Source organism: Primulina tabacum, chromosome 13, assembly GCF_025594145.1.
Source record: "Primulina tabacum isolate GXHZ01 chromosome 13, ASM2559414v2, whole genome shotgun sequence".
NCBI classification, from domain to species: Eukaryota; Viridiplantae; Streptophyta; class Magnoliopsida; order Lamiales; family Gesneriaceae; genus Primulina; species Primulina tabacum.
Genome location: NC_134562.1, coordinates 30,857,461 through 30,879,762, shown reverse-complemented (window position 1 = coordinate 30,879,762; position 22,302 = coordinate 30,857,461). Strand labels below are relative to the sequence as shown.

General features: G+C 31.9%; 1 protein-coding gene and 1 long non-coding RNA gene across 2 annotated transcripts; both read right to left on the bottom strand.

Annotated features, from left to right (window-relative positions):
- Positions 1–1,932: 1,932 nt before the first annotated feature.
- On the bottom strand, positions 1,933–14,315 carry LOC142522747 (uncharacterized). The gene is made up of 2 exons (XR_012814519.1): positions 14,282–14,315; positions 1,933–2,004 (listed from the first exon to the last, which is right to left on the bottom strand). It is a non-coding gene; the product is annotated as an uncharacterized LOC142522747 (long non-coding RNA).
- Positions 14,316–14,325: 10 nt separating this feature from the next.
- Positions 14,326–14,982, bottom strand: LOC142522000 (miraculin-like). The gene has a single exon (XM_075625177.1). The coding sequence runs from the start codon at positions 14,980–14,982 to the stop codon at positions 14,326–14,328; it is 657 nt and encodes a 218-aa protein (XP_075481292.1).
- Positions 14,983–22,302: the final 7,320 nt, after the last annotated feature.

Below are 22,302 nucleotides of genomic sequence, written 5' to 3'. Positions count from 1 at the left end.
TTGTCTATTTCAAATTCTTCATAGTTATAATTAAATCTACCTAATTAGAAAAGAATATATATTTTTAAATTCGCACAACATAAATTTAGCAAAATCAATCAAATGGATTTAAAGTCTACAAATGACAAAGTTTCATACTGGTTTGTGTGTGTGTGTGTGTACGATACTCAATAAAAATAGTTATAGTTGGTGTCTGTTTTCCGAGTTGAGAGTATCCTTATCTAAAGGCCGAGCTCCTGGAAATATTTTTAGTTGCAACTCTTACACACACTCAAACATAAAATTTGTGTAAGGAACGCCAGAAGACTTCTCCGACGTAGCCATTCCGACACTCAAATCAATTATTGGGCTCACGAAAAGAAAACTCACAATGTATAAATACATACAAGATGCAATATATGGTATTTATAGGAGGAAACTAATGATGATCCCCATCGCAGAATCCACAAGTCAGCTTCGACTAGACATCATGTCATTCCTACATTAAATACTTCTTTAAATATTTAATTCAATACCACATTAAATGCTATATTTCGTACTACGACTCAGGATATACGTCTTATCATTAACTTTGTCAAGTCAATTTTAGCTCATCCGTGTGCAGACTGACATACTCTCAACTGCGGACTAGTTTGACCCCTACAACGTCGTCCATTGTTTTCCCGATTATCTGGATCAAAGCCTACAACCTTGAGACAAGAGCACCTACTTGGGCCTAATTCCGGTCGTTTAATCTCAATCAAAGATTGGCTCCAATGGCCAAAATATCGCCGCCTCCACCTCTGCGCCAATTTTTTTTTAATTTTAATTATTATAAATATGTATTAATTTTATTATTTATTTTTAAATATAAATTTTATTTATTTAATAATAAAATAAATATTTTATTATTTTAACAATGAGATATCCAAACATAAAATGTAAAAAGATTTAATCAAATAAAAAATTTATAAATAGATTTTTAAATAATATTTATTTATTTATATTAACTAAAAATATTTAATTAATGGTTTGGTTTAATGATTTATAAATAATATAATAACGCAATAATATGATTTGTAAAAATAGGAAGATAACAATTGAAAATGTTAATTCTAACATAAATATAAATCCAAAATATAACGATTAATATATGTAAAATAAAAAGAATATTCCGAGAATATTCTTTTTTGGTGTAAGATTTGAAGTAAATGAGTAGGAGTTGGATGTTGAATTTGGTGCAAAAATTCAACTATTTTACTGCAAAACTTGCACTAAAATATAATTAATGATTGGAGATGGCCTAACGTAACTCCTGGAACCCAGTTACAAAATGTCCGAGTTCAACCCTTTATCTCGACCTTCAGACCATCTGTGTTCCTCTTTCTCTCGGACATCAGTTTCCCAAGTTCGTTCCGAAAACTTGGTCTAGGTCCTAGTGATGCCCAAAGAATTATCCAGGGCATCAATATATCACTTAATTTAAAATATCAGAAGTCAAATAAATAATAAGTTTAGCGTCGAGCTGCCACCAAAATTTCTCGTACGACTGCAGTAGTGGCTATCTGGTAATAAACATTAATTATATGATTTAAAGTCAAGTGGGACGTGCCACCAAAATTTTTCATACGATTGCAGTAGTGTAGTTATTATATGATTTTAAAAAAATTAAATTATTATCATTATTTTTTACAAAATCTATTACTATTATTAAGAAAAACAAAAATGGTGTCCTGGTCTATTTTTTGATCTTCCAATTTTGCCTTTACGTTATACTAATATTACACTTTTGTTTTTATTTTATTTTTTAATTTCAATAAACACTTTTGTTTTTATTTTTTAAATTACAACAATTCAAATAACACTTTAGTTCCTCGATAATTTGTCAAATTTCACTTTAATCATTCGATAATTATAAAAAAATCTGTATGCGTGTGCAAAGTAACTAGTATATATTATTCAAGAAACAAACATATACAGTTTTATTTCAGAAGATTGAAGCTGATGGTTACAAACAGCAAACATCTTAATTAATTTATTTATTATCATTATGGTATTGCTTCCATCTTCAAGCTTCCAAACCATTACTATTTGTTCATTCTTCCTTCTTCTTAAACATAAAAGTGGAAGGGAAACTTCCATCCAGAGCAAAGAGCCTGACTCCGTCGTCCAAGTCCACGTAGATCCCAACATTGGTGCATATCTTCGCGCAGAATTCGCAAACCTTGGGACAGAAAAAAAACCTGTAATTACCAGCCCCCGACTCTTCCCGAATCTGGAACCACGTGTTAATACTAGGGTGGAAGGAAATAGAAATAGTATTTGATATTACGAAGCAAAGGAATCAATTTTCTTGTAATACAATATACTATTTGTAACTACCTTTGATAGGAACTTACCAATGACTGATTAATATCGGAGAATTTGAAGTTCATATTCAAGGAATTCTAGTAGCAACGGAAAATGTAAATGTAACACCAAAAAAATGCTGACATAGTATCAAAAATTATGGAGCAGTCCAATGTCACATAAACAATTGGCTTAACACATAGACACATAAATTGGGTAATTAAATTTCGATAAAAATAGACAATTTAACACAAAATTTTAAAGCAGCACAAAATAAAGATAAATTTGTCAGCCCAAGTATATTTTAAACATTTAAAATATCTCTTCATAGTCACCAAGCACAATCAAAATTGTACGAGAATGAATAAGCGTGGTAACATAAAAAAACAATGTTGGCACAAAATTTAATATCAAATTGGCAACAAACTCGTAATTTTTAAAAAATTAATATTAAAGTTTTCGAACAAGTGTATTGAGTTTTTTTTGATGATGTGTGAATCAAATTAAAATTTATTTACTTCTTATTCAATTAATATTAAAGTTTTCGAACAAGTGTATTGAGTTTTTTTCGATGATGTGTGAATCAAATTAAAATTTATTTACTTCTTATTCTATTGAGTAAAGCAGCATCTTTGGACTTCTTGACATGATTCAAAATTATATGTGTTAATTGTCTCGCATCGGTTGAATAAAATATCGGAGAGTTGTATATATGGATTTGGATAATCTTCCCATCTTGAGTTAATTTTTGGGGTTGAGTTAAGTTCAATTCTCACTCTTAACAATAAGCGTTGAATTGATTGAATTATATCGTTATATGATGCGTAATATTTTATTTGTATTGATACAGTACAAATACAAAAAATACAAAAATCATAATAACTCTTGAAAATTATTCACTAATATTGTAGTATCGAACGTTTGGCGTTTTACTAAAAGTTATATATGAAGTAATTGTGCAACCTTAATTTTTTAAACTGTACAACAGCTCAAACACCACGTTTTGATTGTTCTACAAAGCAGACACAATTATTGCGCTTCAACAATCTCTATCAGAATAATTACATTTTTGCAATCAATGAGATCCGAACCAATGGTAGGACCCAACATTATCTGTTTTACCAAAAACTATTGCGGATAATAATTGTGCAACTCTAATCTTTTCAACTGAACGTTAATTTAAATATCACATTTCGATTATTCAATCAAAAAAAGACATTTATTACACCAAACCAATATTTATTATACACAACAATCCTACAAGAAATATCATTCATTAATATTTATACGAAAAGATACCAGGCTGGTCCTCTTATCATCCTACTCATGTGGGCATTGCCCCATGATATGATGGATGGTCAAGATTTGCTCATGCATATATATGACCCATTTTTTTTTTGAAATTGTATGTGTAACAAGATCTTACCCGTTAAAATGAAATGATGATAGTGCATACATAGGCAGGATCTTATAAACCAATTGGGCGGGTGAGACGTGGTAGGTCGGGTGGGTCGGTATATTAAATGTTTTTTAAGTCATATTCCGTACATTTCTTCGGGCTGTGGTCTGTAAACCTTCTGCTGTCCGTTTCAATTATTTTGTCTCCTAGCTAGCAACATGAGCATATATAACACGTGCCCTATTTTTATAATAATATTTCTTTTCAAAAAACTCAATTGATTAAACTCGAGACCTCTGCAGAATTCCTAATTGATAAATGGGAATATTTGGATATTGACTCTTTGTGAAAATTGTTTCAGAGAAAAGATTGATTACCTCAATATCTTTATATTTAATTATATCTAAATGATCAATATAACATTCTGGCTTAACTTGTAATCATTAATAATTTCTAATATGTTTATTAACTAATTAAAATTGTAAAAATTAATTTCTTGTGATATTCAAAATCATTTTTTTTTACCTCGCTTTCTTTTACACAGTTTTTTCAGCCTTCACCCTTTTCTTTCCTCGACCATTTTTTATCATCTTTTCCCACCACCATCTTCCACCAAGCTTCATCCATTTGGTTGCCAATTTGTCGAAAATTAATTATGAAAATAAAAGAAAGTATTCTGCCAGATCTACGGGGCATTAATTTTGGGGTGAAATCCTTGTGCACCAAAATAGCGACTGCAGCAAATCAATAATTGTGAATGTTAGGACCGAGAGAGTAAGTAGATTATCAAATAACGACTATGACAGGTGGAACTCAATAATTGTGTATGAGGGGAGAGTGATCGTAATATTTTATATTTGAGTTATTATATGATTTAAAAAATTAAGTTACGTTACATTATCAGAAATGTTGAGCATGAAAATTAGGAGAGTGGCAATGAAGATGAGATTCTTCATGATGATTAACAGCTGATATTGAGTGGTTCGAAGGAGGAGGATTGATAATGGTGTCCATTTATAGATTCCAATTTCACATATTAATATAATAATATAAATTATATAGGCTAATCAAAATGCGTGAATATTAGAAAATTCTCGAATTATTCCATTCAGGATTTGTCACTTTCCTGATTTAGTCACTTGTGTCTTCGTTTAGCTTTTTTACTATGAACCCATATAGCAGGAAAATAATACGATCTTGTGAAGGATATCAACGGTAGTTTTTGCCATAATCTTGTTTCAAATGAAGTGATGGGTCGTCGTTTTTCTCGTGTCCAAATCGCAGCGAAAGTTTTAAAATTTTATTTTGACAATCAACATATTTGGACACTCGTATGGTTTCAATTGAATAAATATTCATAGGATGTTTAGTATATACCTTTAGTGAACAATTTTCACTTGGCTTCAACTACTGCGGTATTAGCGGATGTAGCTGTTGTTGTAAATCCCTACGAACTTTCTTCAAGAACTCTTTTCTTCGATCTCCTAATTCGCTACACAACTGGAATATTTGTTCATCTTCAAAATTACACTAAAATTTTTGAAGAAATTTTGCGTTGGAGAAGAAAAATCAAGAGGAGGCTCAAACCCTTAATTTTATTCAAGGGATGGCAGAAATCTTGAGAGAATATGGAGAGACAATTTTCGAAAATTGCAAGTATTATGGAGGCTAGGGTTTGTGCCTCCTTTCTTTTTATTATAGATGTATGACCTAATTTTCATCAATATAGATTCATGCCTCTTAATTAACATTAATGGGCTTGATTAATTAATTATACTAGTCCAACTAATTTAATTAATTAATCAAAGTCTATTAAGAACTTTAAATATTTAGTATGTTGGACTTGTATTCCTACAAATAAGCCAATTAAACATAATTCTCACTATATTTAATTTAATATTTATTAAACTCAACTTTTGAGTTAAAATAATTAAATTATCAAATTTTATAAATTCAATTCCTTGAATTTATTCTCTCCAAATTTTAAATATCATAAATTCAACTCCTTGAATTTATTATCTCATAAATTCAACTTCTTAAATTTATTTTCTCAAAATTTTATTATCATAAATTCAACCTTTTAATTTACTATATCATAATTTTATATAAATTCAACTCCTTAAATTTATTCCTTCCAACAGGAACAAATGATCCAGTGCTTGTGTGACCCTCAATGGTTCGGGGATACAGCTAGCCGTGGATTCACAACGCTTTGTGATTTATGACATTTTCTTTTATTCGGGCTTAATAAAAAGGGGGAAAATTACGTTTTGATCTCACTATGTGTTCTATTTTTAAAAATAGTCCTCCTTGATGTATTGAAATACATCGGATATGAATATATATTTTTTCACTTGATATATTTAATGGGTACATATAATTTTTAAGTATCTCAAGTAAAATCTTTGATTTATCTATTATATAAACTTTTACATTATGAAAAATTGTTACTCAAAAAAACAAATGGTGTGGCGTTTGTTATTTCAATAAAATTTTATTGGATTCAAGTGTCTACTATAATATAAATGAGTAACTCTCTTGTATAACAGTCTCACTGATCTCTTGTACAACAGTCTCACAGATCACAAATCAGTATATATCACACAATTTATTTTCATGATATAAATAATACAAATGATACTCTTACAGTGAAAAAAAATACTTTTAATTAGTCGAGCTGAGTCAAACACCAGTATCACAAAGTTGACACATGAGATGATCTCATACAATTTTTTTTAAATAAATATATAATAAATGCATGTGAAAATTCTTGATTTAAACTCACAATTCAAATTGATGCTGGTGGCTGGCTAATTCTTATTCTATATCGAGAGTTTACACAGTCGGTAATAAATTTTTTTTTTTTTAGTTGGTGGAAGAGTGTGTTTCACAGTTGGTTCTCCAACTCAATTTAAAATTTTCCCAACAGAATTTGTGATTTTGAGACTTTAATATTCTGAGAATTTGAACATTTATGTATTTATTATTAACTTTTGTATATTTTTGTGTTATTTAAAATGGTAATTGACTTGATATAATTAAAGTTTATAATAAAAATAAAAAATTTCCATGCTTAATTTAAATCTAAATTCTCTTAAGATAATAAAACTTAAACCTTGACCGTGATGTTTCGTCACATTTCATATTTTTAGAATACTGCTCTACAATTTTTAATTTATACCATAATTTATATTATGTTGGGTACAATAATTATCCCTGTTTGGTAGAGCGATCAAATCATGGTACTTGAGTTACTGTGCGATTTAAAAGATTTGAGTTGTACCATTACCAACAACTATAGCTTTTAGTAAAGCGCCTACATATTATATTATACATGTTGGGGTATATGACGTGAAATCTATATTTAAGTTGCCAGCAAACAAAATAATTGAAAAGAACTACTGAACTACTTTTTGAAAAAAAAATTATAATTGTACGATGAATACGATCATCCTCCCAAAAGGGATAATATTGTTAATGTGGACGACTTAGAATGACACATGTTTTTTAATGTAAATTATTATAAAACACATGTTTTTTAATGTAAATTATTATAAAATTTCTGTTTGGAATATTCATCTGCCGTAGAATATGTTGTGAAAAAGTAAAAATTTATGGTAAAAAGTAAAAATCTCAAACTCTCAAAATTTACCAAACTACACACTTTATAATATTTTTCTCTCTACTCAATTGTGATTTTCTTCACAAATGAGAGATCTATTTATAGGAAATCTTTACAAATAATCCAAAAATAAAATACATCATTACCTACATCATCACACACTAATTTTCAATATTTACAACTCTTATTTTCAACATTCAAATATTCAACATTCAAATATTCAATACTCACATTTTAAATATATTTTTCAACACTCCCCCTTGTGATGATGATCATAATGATTGTCTTCATTACGTGTTTTTATACTGCCTCGTTAAAAACCTTACTAGGAAAAACCCATTGGGATAAAAACCATAGTAAGGGAAAAAGAGTGCAGTCACGTAAACTCCCCCTCATGTTGACACGAACAATTCTTCACAAATTTCGTAGATTGCGCATCCCAATATTATATATGTGATTTCTGAATATTGACGTAGGAAGTGCCTTTGTGAAGAGATCTGATGAGTTTTCACTTGATTGAATGTGACGAACATCAATATATTTATTCTTCTCTAGCTCCTTAGTGAATGCGAAGAACTTAGGAGGAATATGTTTAGTTCTGTCGCTTTTTATGTATCATTCTTTCATTTGAGCAACACATGCAGCATTATCTTCATATAGTATCACAGGCTTCTCATCAGATGATAATCCGCATGAAATTTGGATATGTTGGGTCATTGATTTTAACCACACACATTCACGACTTGCTTCATGTAGTGCAATAATCTCGGCATGATTTGATGAAGTTGTTACGAGCGTTTGTTTCTGAGAACGCCAAGATATTGCAGTGCCTCCACGAGTAAATACATATCCAGTTTGGGAACGTGCCTTGTGTGGATCAGATAAGTATCCAGCATCAGCATAACCAATTGTACTTGGATTAGCATCTTTTGAATACAAAAGTCCCAAGTCTGTCGTTCCTCGTAGATAACGGAATATATGTTTAATTCCGTTCCAGTGTCTCTTTGTTGGATATGTGCTAAATCTTGCCAACAGATTCACGGCAAAAGATATATCAGGCCTTGTACAATTTGTAAGGTACATAAGGGCACCGATGGCACTTAGATATGGTACTTCTGGACCAAGAATATCTTCATCATCTTCACATGGACGGAATGGATCCTTTTCTATGTTTAATGATCTAACAACCATTGGAGTACTTAAAGGATTTGCTTTATCCATATTAAAACGTTTAAGGATCTTTTCTGTATAATTTGTCTGGTGAACAAACATTCCACATTCTTTTTGTTCAATTTGTAAACCCAGACAATACTTGGTTTTTCCAAGATCCTTCATTTCAAATTCTTCCTTCAAGTATGACACAACTTCTTGAATTTCTTTATTCGTTCCAATGATGTTTAAATCATCAACATATACAGCAATAATTACGCATCCGGATGTTGTTTTCTTAATGAAAACACAAGGGCATATTGAATTATTTACATATCCCTTTTTCATCAAGTGATCACTTAGTCGATTATACCACATTCGACCTGATTGCTTTAACCCATATAATGATCTTTGTAATTTCACAGAATAACATTCCCTGGGTTTTGAACTTTGTGCTTCAGGCATCTTAAATCCTTCAGGGATTTTCATATATATATTACTATCAAGTGATCCATATAAGTAAGCTGTAACAACATCCATAAGACGCATTTCTAAATTTTCAGATACCGCCAAGCTAATCAAATACCGAAACGTAATTGCATCCATCACAGGAGAATACGTTTCTTCATAATCAATTCCAGGCCTTTGAGAAAAACCTTGTGCAACAAGTCGAGCTTTATATCTTACTATTTCATTTTTCTCATTTCGCTTTCGAATAAAAACCCATTTGTATCCAACAGGTTTTACACCTTCAGGTGTAAGGACTATAGGTCCAAAAACATTACGTTTATTTAGCGAATTTAATTCAACCTGGATGGCATCTTTCCATTTTATCCAATCCTGCCGATTTTTACATTCACCAAAAGATTTTGGTTCATGATCTTCGTTATCATTTATGATGTCGATTGCCACATTATAAGAAAATATATCATCAATTTCATCTATATCTTTTCGGTTCCATATTTTTCCAGTATTAATATAATTGATAGAGATTTCATGATTCTCGTCAGTTTGTGGTTCTGACAGAACATTTTCATCATCATGTGTTTCTTCAGGAACACCATTCTCTATTTTGTGATCATCATGTGTTTCTTCAGAAACGTCATTCTTTATTTTGTGATCATCGTGTTTCTCTATGAATTTTTTTTTTCGAGGATTTTTATCCTTGGAACCGACTGGCCTTCCACGCTTCAGGCGTTTAATGACATCATGAGTATCTTCCATTTGTTTCTTTGGAATTTCAATTCGAGCAGGGGCATTTGCAGCATGTATATATGATTTAGTTACCCCTTTTGTGTCTGCAAATGCATCTGGTATTTGATTTGCTATTCTTTGCAAGTGTACAATTTGTTGTACATCTTTTTCACATTGTTTTGTTCTTGGATCCAGATGTAACAATGATGATACATACCATGTAATTTCTTTTTCGGTATGTTTCTGTTCTCCCCCTAACATTGGGAAGATTTCCTCATTAAAATGACAATCAGCAAAACGTGCTGTGAACACGTCGCCTGTCTGAGGTTCAATATATCGAATGATTGATGGACTATCATAACCGATATAAATTCCAACCTTTCTTTGAGGTCCCATTTTCTTTCGTTGCGGTGGTGCAATAGGCACATACACCATACATCCAAAAATTCTCAGATGAGAAATGTCTGGTTCTTTACCAAATGCAAGCTGCAATGGGGAGTATTTATGATATGCACTTGGTCTGATGCGAATTAATGAAGCAGCGTGTAAAATTGCATGTCCCCATATAGAAATAGGGAGCTTTGTTTTCATTATCATTGGTCTAGCAATCATTTGCAGACGTTTAATCAATGATTCAGCCAATCCATTCTGTGTATGTACATGAGCAACAGGATGCTCAACAATGATTCCCATAGACATACAATAATCATTGAAAGTTTGGGAAGTAAATTCACCAGCATTATCAAGTCTAATTTTCTTGATTGTATAATCGGGAAATTGATTCCTCAATTTTATTATTTGAGCAAGTAATCTTGCAAATGCAACATTTCGAGTTGATAATAAACATACATGTGACCATCTGCTGGAGGCATCAATCAATACCATAAAGTATCTGAATGGTCCACATGGTGGATGGATTGGTCCACAAATATCACCCTGAATACGTTCAAGAAACATTGGTGATTCAGTTTGGATTTTGACTGGTGATGGTCTTATAATAAGTTTTCCAAGAGAACATGCTTTACATTGAAACTTATTATTCTGAAAGATCTTCTGGTCTTTCAGTGGATGACCATGTGTATTTTCTATAATTCTTCGCATCATTGTTGAACCAGGATGTCCCAATCGATCATGCCAATTGGTTAATATCGAAGAATTATCAACTACCATGTTTGATTCAATGGGACTTATATGTGTATAATGCAATCCAGTAGGGAGCATTGGTAGTTTTTCAATCACATATTTCTTTCCTGATTTATATGTGATAAGACACATATATTTCTCATTCCCTTCATTCATTGTTTGAGTATCATACCCATGGGAATATATATCATTAAAACTCAACAAATTTCTTTTCGATTGTGGTGAATATAAAGCATCATTGATCAAAAATTTTGTACCATTAGGTAACAAAAATTGTGTTTTACCACATCCTTTAATCAATTCTACAGGACCTGATATTGTATTCACCGTTGTTTTTGTTGGTTTTAGTTCCAAGAAATATCTTTTATCTCGGAGGATAGTGTGCGTTGTACCACTATCGGGTATGCAAACTTCAGCTTTGCTCATAGCATTTTCCATATTTGAACTTCAAAAAAATATGCAATGAAATAAATTACTTGCAATATATATTTAAATATAACACAAATCATAATTATACAATAAAACATTATTCTATGAATACATGAAAAATAGATTATTGTACATTTATATTCTACCATTATATTGTTCATTTTCAGAGAAATCGTTGAGAAAATCTGCAGCATCAATATTGTTCATTTCTATCCCACCAACATATTGATCATTTCCAGAGAAATCATTCATAAAATCACCAGCATCAAAATGAGTTGAATCACTCAAACGGTCACTGCGTTCAGTGAAGTTGGTCTCCTTTTCTTTCCCCTTTAATGATTCTTTATAAAGTTTACAAAGGTGCTCAGGGGCTCGACAAACTTTGGACCAATGTCCTGGAGTACCACATCTGTAACAAGAACTTTCATATCTTTTTGAGTGCTTCTCATTAACACTTGTATTCTCATGATGCCTTTTCTGTGGATGGTTTGGGACGTTCTTTTGAGATGAGTTATAAAAATAACTATCTCGATTATTTTCAAAACCACGGCCTTGACCACGACCACGGCCAATTCCACGTCCACGTCCACGTCCACGACCTCGACCTCGACCTCGACCAAAACCTTGTCTTTGAATTTGATTTTGGTTTCCAGGTTTAAATTCATTTTTACTTACAACATTTACTTCTGGAAATGCTGTTGATCCAGTGGGTCGGGACTGATGATTTCTCATTAATAGCTCGTTGTTTTTTTCCGCCACAAGAAGACAGGCGATGAGTTCAGAATATCTCGCGAATCCACGTACTCTATATTGTTGCTGTAGAGTAATATTTGATGCATGAAACGTGGAAAATGTTTTTTCAAGCATCTCAGATTCTGTGACCTCATGTCCACAAAATTTTAATTGCGAGATTATTCTATACATCGCCGAATTGTAATCACTGACTTTTTTAAAGTCTTGGAATCTCAATGTATTCCATTCATCCCGGGCGGTCGGAAGTATAACTTCTCTTATATGTTCGAATCTTTCTTTTAATCCCTTCCACAAAGCCATGGGATTTTTTTCAGTCAGATATTCACATTTCAATCCATCGTCGAGATGTCGACGCAAAAATATCATGGCTCTTGCCTTTTCTTGTGACGTGCATATGCCATTTTCTTTAATGGTCTCGCTTAGACCCAATGACTCAAGATGCATTTCTACATCTAGAGTCCATGGCATATAATTCTTTCTCGTGATGTCGAGCGCAACAAATTCGAGCTTTGTTAAATTTGACATGGTGGTACTAAAAAATTACGATGCATTTTATTAGTTAATAATTATTGCAATACAAAGTAACGGATAAACAACAAGTACAAGTATTTGTAAAAATAAAGAAAACACACGAGGAGGATATTCTCCGATAAATAAAAGACTCGTGAGTATGATAACCAAAATAATTAAAAATAACCTTGAGAAAGCCATCTTCTTTTTTCTTCGAAAAATTTGATGATGAATAATTTTTAGAGAAGAAGAGAAAGTTGGAGTGATGGAATGTGTTTGTGAGATCATATTTATAGGGCAAAAAATAGCCGTTGTTTACCATTTATGACCGTTGGGGTACAAAAAAAATAAAGGTATGTATTTATATAATTTTATGATAATAATATGATATATATAATATTAGACATGTTTAAATAATTATGTATATCATATCATAATATTATAATGAGTGTCATAATTTATTTTGTTTAAAAACCTTATAGGCTTTTATACTTGTCGTATCCCTTACCGGGAGTGTGGGATGTCGTCTTAACATCCTCCCAGGATTTATAACAAGTTTATGAAAAATTTATTTTTATTATTTCTAATAATAACATTATATTGTATATTAAATAAATACACAATAAATAAATAACAGTAAAATAAATATAATTATTTTTGTTACCTTTTTTTTCTGTTTGGAGCTTGGAAAAGTATGTAGGACTTTTAGAGCTTCGTGCTGATAACGTGTTGTGAAAAAGTAAAAATTTATGGTAAAAAGTAAAAATCTCAAACTCTCAAAATTTACCAAACTACACACTTTATAATATTTTTCTCTCTACTCAATTGTGATTTTCTTCACAAATGAGAGATCTATTTATAGGAAATCTTTACAAATAATCCAAAAATAAAATACATCATTACCTACATCATCACACACTAATTTTCAATATTTACAACTCTTATTTTCAACATTCAAATACTCAACATTCAAATATTCAATACTCACATTTTAAATATATTTTTCAACAGAATAAACAATTTTTTGTTAAGATAAATTAAATGTGTCGTAAGAATGATAAAATAATCATGCAAATTAAAGTAGTGTAGTGTGATAAATCATATAATATTTGATATGTTTTAAAATTATAGATTAATTTTATATGATATATTATCATTACCAAAATACCGTCTTTATATTTAACTATTTCTAAGTGATTAATATAACATTCTGTGTTAATTTGTAATCACTAATCATTTCTAATATGTTTAATTTATTAACTAATTAAAATTGTAAAAATTAATTTCTTTCTTTATTCAAAATCATTTTTTTACCTCACTTTCATTTACACCACAATTTTTTCAGCCTTCACCCTTTTCTTTCCTCGACCATTTTTATCATCTTTTCCCACCACCATCTTACACCAAGATCTACGGAGCAATAATTTTGGATTTGGATCCTCTGTCGTGACTAAAAACACAGCACTCAATGAGATCGTATTTTGATTTACAAATGTTCGAAAACGTTTTGAAGCTCTTGTACTTAAAACTTATGTCTTCAGTCCTCAACTGGTAATAAATTTGCAGTTGGCAACAATTTTAGCCATTAGGAGTCGAATGTAAAAGCTTGTGTGTGTCTATATATATATATATATATATATATTTACGGTCCTTAAATTATTATCATTATTTTTTGCAAAATAGATATTATTCAAGAAACAAACATACAGTTTTATTTCAGAAGATCGAAGCTGATGGTTACAAAGAGCAAACACCTTATTTAATTTATTTAACATGATAGATACAGCTGCTTCCATCTTCAAGCTTCCAAAACATTACTGTTCGTTGATTCTTCGAACTTCCTAAACATGAAAGTACTGGAAGGGAAACTTCCATCCAAAGCAAAGTGCCTGACTCCGTCGTCGTCCACGTAGATCCCAACTTTGGTGCATATCTTCGCGCATGATTCGCAAACCTTGGGGCAGGAAAAAAACCTGTACCTACGAGCCTCCGACTCCTTCCGAATCTGGAACCACGAGTTAATACTAGTTCCGTTCGAATCAATCTCACCTGCTGTGACAAAGTATTGCTCGGCGTCTGCGTCGTACTCGCCCACTCTCCACCCGGTCGGAAAATATAAGATTCCAAACGGAAAGGAGATCATTAGGTCAGTAGATTCACGGACTACGTTTTCCGGGTCGGTTCCGCCATAGGCGAAGGTTACCGGGAGCCCGTCTCCGAATACTAGTTGGGCGACCCGAATTGTACAGTTTTTATTGGCCATGGGGTAAATACTGACGCCACCGCCGGGGCGAAAAGTCGGAAATACGTAGTACCTGGTTCCTGTCGTAAGCTCGTTCCCTTCCCAGTCAAGCACCGGATCAGCTTTTTCGTCCTGAGCTTCTGCACAGATTACATTATCAGAAATGTTGAGCATGAAAATTAGGAGAGTGGCAATGAAGATGAGATTCTTCATGATGATTAACAGCTGATATTGTGTGGTTCGAAGAAGAAGGATTGATAATGATGTCCATTTATAGATTCCAATTTCACATATTAATATAATAAAATAATAATATAAATTATATAGGCTAATCAAAATGCGTGAATATTAGAAAATTCTCGAATTAGTCCTCTCATGTTTTGTCGCGTTCCCGATTAGTCACTAGTATCTTGATTTAGCTTTTTTTAGGATCCAGACTCGCAATGGACCCACGTGTATGGGGTGGGTTTGGACATACTAAATGGGTCATGGGGTGGGTCTCGGGTCCAATTTTTCAGACTCATCCGGATATGGGGCGGGTTATGAGTCCTATAATACCCGTCTCATATATGTGGATATAAATATTCTAGGGTTTTAGTTTTATTAATTTTCATTTTTTTAGTAGCTCACCTCAACCATAACGGTCTTAGCTATTCTTTTGTCAACTGTTGCATTTGAATCTGCTGGTTCTCATCTTAGTAGACTTAATCCAACGACTTTGGAGGCATTGATGTGCTCGCGAAGATGGTTGTGGATGAGGTGAAATGTAAATAAATCACAGTTTTATTTTGTTATTGTACTTTCATTTTATTTTTTTTACTGTACTTTTTCTTTTTAAATTAAATTTTTTTACAATTTGAAATTACAGTTTTATTTTTCAATGTATTTTCTCTATTTAATTTTGTAGTTAATTCTTCAAGTAGTTTACCAACTTGTCCCACCATTCTTGATGAAGAGTTTCAATGATCTCGAAAAATATGTCTGAATTATTGTCTACTCGCTAATTTTATATTGATTTGTTTAAATTATGTTATGACTTATTTTTGGGGATATCAAAATTTTTTTGGAGAGCTAGTAACTCTTTTTTTTATGTAATTCTTTATGTCATGAAAATACTTTGTTTGTTATTATTAAGTGTGGTCAAAGACATGAATTAATTTTCCACAATGTTGTATTTAGAGGCTTGTCTGTTTCATAATCCAGTCATGTGAGATGAAAGATTACTTTTTTATTTTAAAAAAATTCGGGTCTCACGGGTCTAACGGGTCTACCCAGCCCCGTTTCGTATTCAAGGTGGGGTGAGTCCGAAGAATATTTAATCGGGGTGGGACGGGTAATGGGTCAAAGTTTTTTTCATGGGGAGGGTCTTGGGTTTAGCCAAACCCGCCCCATACCCGTCCCATTAACATCTCTAGCTTTTTTACTATGAAATCATATGTCCGAAAATTAATCTGATATGGGGCTATGAAATCATATATCAAATTTACTACGAGGCCTCGACACTTTATTTAAGCCCGAAAGACATGGGGCTCATCATTTTAATTAATTTCTGGAGGCATGAAGTACCGGCACATTATTTAAACCTGAGAAACATGAAGTCTCGACACTTTATTTAAGTCTAAGAGTAAAAGCCCCTGACACTTTAAACTAAGTGTTGATAAACTAAATCAAACCGGTTATCTTTTGACACTTCACGAAATTTTTCAATGTTTTAAGATGGCCAATCGAGATGGACGGTGTATTTGAGTCCTGAAGGCTTGAGTACTTCCACTACAAGAAAATATGACTTCAACAACACTCAAAAGACAACGGTTTTTTATTAAAACCGTTGTGTTTTTTCTTTTTATATAAACGACAACAGTTTTAACAAAAATCGTTGTGGATTAGCGTGTTTGTTGGACAAACGACAACGGTTTTAGCTAACCGTTGTGGATTAGCGTGTTTTTTTTTGGAGAAATGACAACGGTTTTAGAAAACCAACGGTTTTAGAAAACCGTTGTGGATTAGTGTATTTTTTAGACAAACGACAACGATTTCAGCTAACCATTGTTGATTAGCGTGTTTTTTTGAAGCAACGACAACGGCTTTAGCGAACCTTTGTTAATTAGCGATTATTTTAGAGAATATTTAGCGATGACTTTATAAAAACCGTCGCAATTTTTAAAATAGCGACGGTTTAAGATAAAACCGTCGCAAATTGTCCATAAATATCCGCGTTTTCTGTCCATTTTCTTACTCACGATAAAATTTTCTCTCTTATACGATTTTAGTTTCGATTTAGGGTAAGTTTTTTTCTTAAATTCTTGGTAAATATCTAAGTATTAGTTAAGATCATGAATATTATTAGCTTAGTCAGATTGTAAGTTTTTTTTGTAGATTTATTAAATTATAAAAATAATTTTTTTTCTATTTTACTTAAAAAATTTGCGACGATTTAGTCCAAAATCGTCGCTAATTTTAGCGAGGGTATATCTTAAATCGTTGCTAATTAGTCAAAAACCGTCGCTAATTTTAGCGACAATATATCATAAACCGTCGTTAATTAGTACAACAGTTTTAAATGACTTACGGCAACGGATTTTATCCATTGTCTTTTAACGTTTTTGTTGTAGTGTTCTCGATATTTAGAATTTTTTTTAGGTGATTATTTCAGTCTGCTTTAAACACCTATTCAAAATAAAGAATGCAAAGAAAATTGAAGAAACAAAAACTTTATTAATGCAAAGTAAGGCCCGAATGCTGAAATTACAAATACTATTTCATGCCACCAAAACTTAATCAACGTAAATAGATTTACTGTTGTGTTCTTAATTAACTTCGACAAGAATTCAGATTTTTAGTTTATTAAACTTGGTCTCACTTATATTTTGTCAAATTCCAGACCAAGGAACAAAATTTTAATTTGACAAAAAAAAAATAAAAATGATCGAGAAAATTACATAATTCCACTATTATTGAATAAAATTGTTTTCATTTAGACGATAAAAAACAGAAAAGATAATAATCACATACCATACCATAAGGATCGGTAAGAGGTTGGGTTATGTTACAACGAGAGTGTTAGTATTTGTTCATTTTATACAAGATGTTCGTTCGGACATTTAAATTTAAATCAAAATGTACTTACGAACCTCAAATTTTTTGTTTGAATTCAAATATTTCAACGAAAATATTAGATAAAATGAATCAAAAATAATATCTGTCCTGTTGAAAAATATATTTAAAATGAGTGTATTGAATATTTGAATGTTGAATATTTGAATGTTGAAAATAAGAGTTGTAAATATTGAAAATTAGTGTGTGATGATGTAGGTAATGATGTATTTTATTTTTGGATTATTTGTAAAGATTTCCTATAAATAGATCTATCATTTGTGAAGAAAATCACAATTGAGTAGAGAGAAAAATATTATAAAGTGTGTAGTTTGGTAAATTTTGAGAGTTTGAGATTTTTACTTTTTACTATAAATTTTTACTTTTTCACAACACGTTATCAGCACGAATCTCTAAAAGTCCTACATACTTTTCCAAGCTCCAAACAGAAGAAAAAGGTAACAAAAATAATTATATTTATTTTACTGTTATTTATTTATTGTGTATTTATTTAATATACAATATAATGTTATTATTAGAAATAATAAAAATAAATTTTTCATAAACTTGTTATAAATCCTGGGAGGACGTTAAGACGACATCCCACACTCCCGGTAAGGGATACGACAAGTATAAAAGCCTATAAGGTTTTTAAACAAAATAAATTATGACACTCATTATAATATTATGATATGATATACATAATTATTTAAACATGTCTAATATTATATATCATATTATTATCATAAAATTATACAAATACATACCTTTATTTTTTTTGTACCCCAACGGTCATAAATGGTAAACAACGGCTATTTTTTGCCCTATAAATATGATCTCACAAACACATTCCATCACTCCAACTTTCTCTTCTTCTCTAAAAATTATTCATCATCAAATTTTTCGAAGAAAAAAGAAGATGGCTTTCTCAAGGTTATTTTTAATTATTTTGGTTATCATACTCACGAGTCTTTTATTTATCGGAGAATATCCTCCTCGTGTGTTTTCTTTATTTTTACAAATACTTGTACTTGTTGTTTATCCGTTACTTTGTATTGCAATAATTATTAACTAATAAAATGCATCGTAATTTTTTTAGTACCACCATGTCAAATTTAACAAAGCTCGAATTTGTTGCGCTCGACATCACGGGAAAGAATTATATGCCATGGACTCTAGATGTAGAAATGCATCTTGAGTCATTGGGTCTAAGCGAGACCATTAAAGAAAATGGCATATGCACGTCACAAGAAAAGGCAAGAGCCATGATATTTTTGCGTCGACATCTCGACGATGGATTGAAATGTGAATATCTGACTGAAAAAAATCCCATGGCTTTGTGGAAGGGATTAAAAGAAAGATTCGAACATATAAGAGAAGTTATACTTCCGACCGCCCGGGATGAATGGAATACATTGAGATTCCAAGACTTTAAAAAAGTCAGTGATTACAATTCGGCGATGTATAGAATAATCTCGCAATTAAAATTTTGTGGACATGAGGTCACAGAATCTGAGATGCTTGAAAAAACATTTTTCACGTTTCATGCATCAAATATTACTCTACAGCAACAATATAGAGTACGTGGATTCGCGAGATATTCTGAACTCATCGCCTGTCTTCTTGTGGCGAAAAAAAACAACGAGCTATTAATGAGAAATCATCAGTCCCGACCCACTGGATCAACAGCATTTCCAGAAGTAAATGCTGTAAGTAAAAATGAATTTAAACCTGGAAACCAAAATCAAATTCAAAGACAAGGTTTTGGTCGAGGTCGAGGTCGAGGTCGAGGTCGTGGACGTGGACGTGGACGTGGAATTGGCCGTGGTCGTGGTCAAGGCCGTGGTTTTGAAAATAATCGAGATAGTTATTTTTATAACTCATCTCAAAAGAACGTCCCAAACCATCCACATAAAAGGCATCATGAGAATACAAGTGTTAATGAGAAGCACTCAAAAAGATATGAAAGTTCTTGTTACAGATGTGGTACTCCAGGACATTGGTCCAAAGTTTGTCGAGCCCCTGAGCACCTTTGTAAACTTTATAAAGAATCATTAAAGGGGAAAGAAAAGGAGACCAACTTCACTGAACGCAGTGACCGTTTGAGTGATGCAACTCATTTTGATGCTGGTGATTTTATGAATGATTTCTCTGGAAATGATCAATATGTTGGTGGGATAGAAATGAACAATATTAATGCTGCAGATTTTCTCAACGATTTCTCTGAAAATGAACAATATAATGGTAGAATATAAATGTACAATAATCTATTTTTCATGTATTCATAGAATAATGTTTTATTGTATAATTATGATTTGTGTTATATTTAAATATATATTGCAAGTAATTTATTTCATTGCATATTTTTTTGAAGTTCAAATATGGAAAATGCTATGAGCAAAGCTGAAGTTTGCATACCCGATAGTGGTACAACGCACACTATCCTCCGAGATAAAAGATATTTCTTGGAACTAAAACCAACAAAAACAACGGTGAATACAATATCAGGTCCTGTAGACTTGATTAAAGGATGTGGTAAAGCACAATTTTTGTTACCTAATGGTACAAAATTTTTGATCAATGATACTTTATATTCACCACAATCGAAAAGAAATTTGTTGAGTTTTAATGATATATATTCCCATGGGTATGATACTCAAACAATGAATGAAGGGAATGAGAAATATATGTGTCTTATCACATATAAATCAGGAAAGAAATATGTGATTGAAAAACTACCAATGCTCCCTACTGGATTGCATTATACACATATAAGTCTCATTGAATCAAACATGGTAGTTGATAATTCTTCGATATTAACCAATTGGCATGATCGATTGGGACATCCTGGTTCAACAATGATGCGAAGAATTATAGAAAATACACATGGTCATCCACTGAAAGACCAGAAGATCTTTCAGAATAATAAGTTTCAATGTAAAGCATGTTCTCTTGGAAAACTTATTATAAGACCATCACCAGTCAAAATCCAAACTGAATCACCAATGTTTCTTGAACGTATTCAGGGTGATATTTGTGGACCAATCCATCCACCATGTGGACCATTCAGATACTTTATGGTATTGATTGATGCCTCCAGCAGATGGTCACATGTATGTTTATTATCAACTCGAAATGTTGCATTTGCAAGATTACTTGCTCAAATAATAAAATTGAGGAATCAATTTCCCGATTATACAATCAAGAAAATTAGACTTGATAATGCTGGTGAATTTACTTCCCAAACTTTCAATGATTATTGTATGTCTATGGGAATCATTGTTGAGCATCCTGTTGCTCATGTACATACACAGAATGGATTGGCTGAATCATTGATTAAACGTCTGCAAATGATTGCTAGACCAATGATAATGAAAATAAAGCTCCCTATTTCTATATGGGGACATGCAATTTTACACGCTGCTTCATTAATTCGCATCAGACCAAGTGCATATCATAAATACTCCCCATTGCAGCTTGCATTTGGTAAAGAACCAGACATTTCTCATCTGAGAATTTTTGGATGTATGGTGTATGTGCCTATTGCACCACCGCAACGAAAGAAAATGGGACCTCAAAGAAAGGTTGGAATTTATATCGGTTATGATAGTCCATCAATCATTCGATATATTGAACCTCAGACAGGCGACGTGTTCACAGCACGTTTTGCTGATTGTCATTTTAATGAGGAAATCTTCCCAATGTTAGGGGGAGAACAGAAACATACCGAAAAAGAAATTACATGGTATGTATCATCATTGTTACATCTGGATCCAAGAACAAAACAATGTGAAAAAGATGCACAACAAATTGTACACTTGCAAAGAATAGCAAATCAAATACCAGATGCATTTGCAGACACAAAAAGGGTAACTAAATCATATATACATGCTGCAAATGCCCCTGCTCGAATTGAAATTCCAAAGAAACAAATGGAAGATACTCATGATGTCATTAAACGCCTGAAGCGTGGAAGGCCAGTCGGTTCCAAGGATAAAAATCCTCGAAAAAGAAAATTCATAGAGAAACACGATGATCACAAAATAAAGAATGACGTTTCTGAAGAAACACGTGATGATCACAAAATAGAGAATGGTGTTCCTGAAGAAACACATGATGATGAAAATGTTCTGTCAGAACCACAAACTGACGAGAATCATGAAATCTCTATCAATTATATTAATACTGGAAAAATATGGAACCGAAAAGATATAGATGAAATTGATGATATATTTTCTTATAATGTGGCAATCGACATCATAAATGATAACGAAGATCTTGAACCAAAATCTTTTGGTGAATGTAAAAATCGGCAGGATTGGATAAAATGGAAAGATGCCATCCAGGTTGAATTAAATTCGCTAAATAAACGTAATGTTTTTGGACCTATAGTCCTTACACCTGAGGGTGTAAAACCTGTTGGATACAAATGGGTTTTTA

Bases quoted from the DNA above. Each gene is read 5' to 3' on its own strand.
- LOC142522000 (XM_075625177.1), bottom strand. From the start codon at position 14,982: ATGAAGAATCTCATCTTCATTGCCACTCTCCTAATTTTCATGCTCAAC.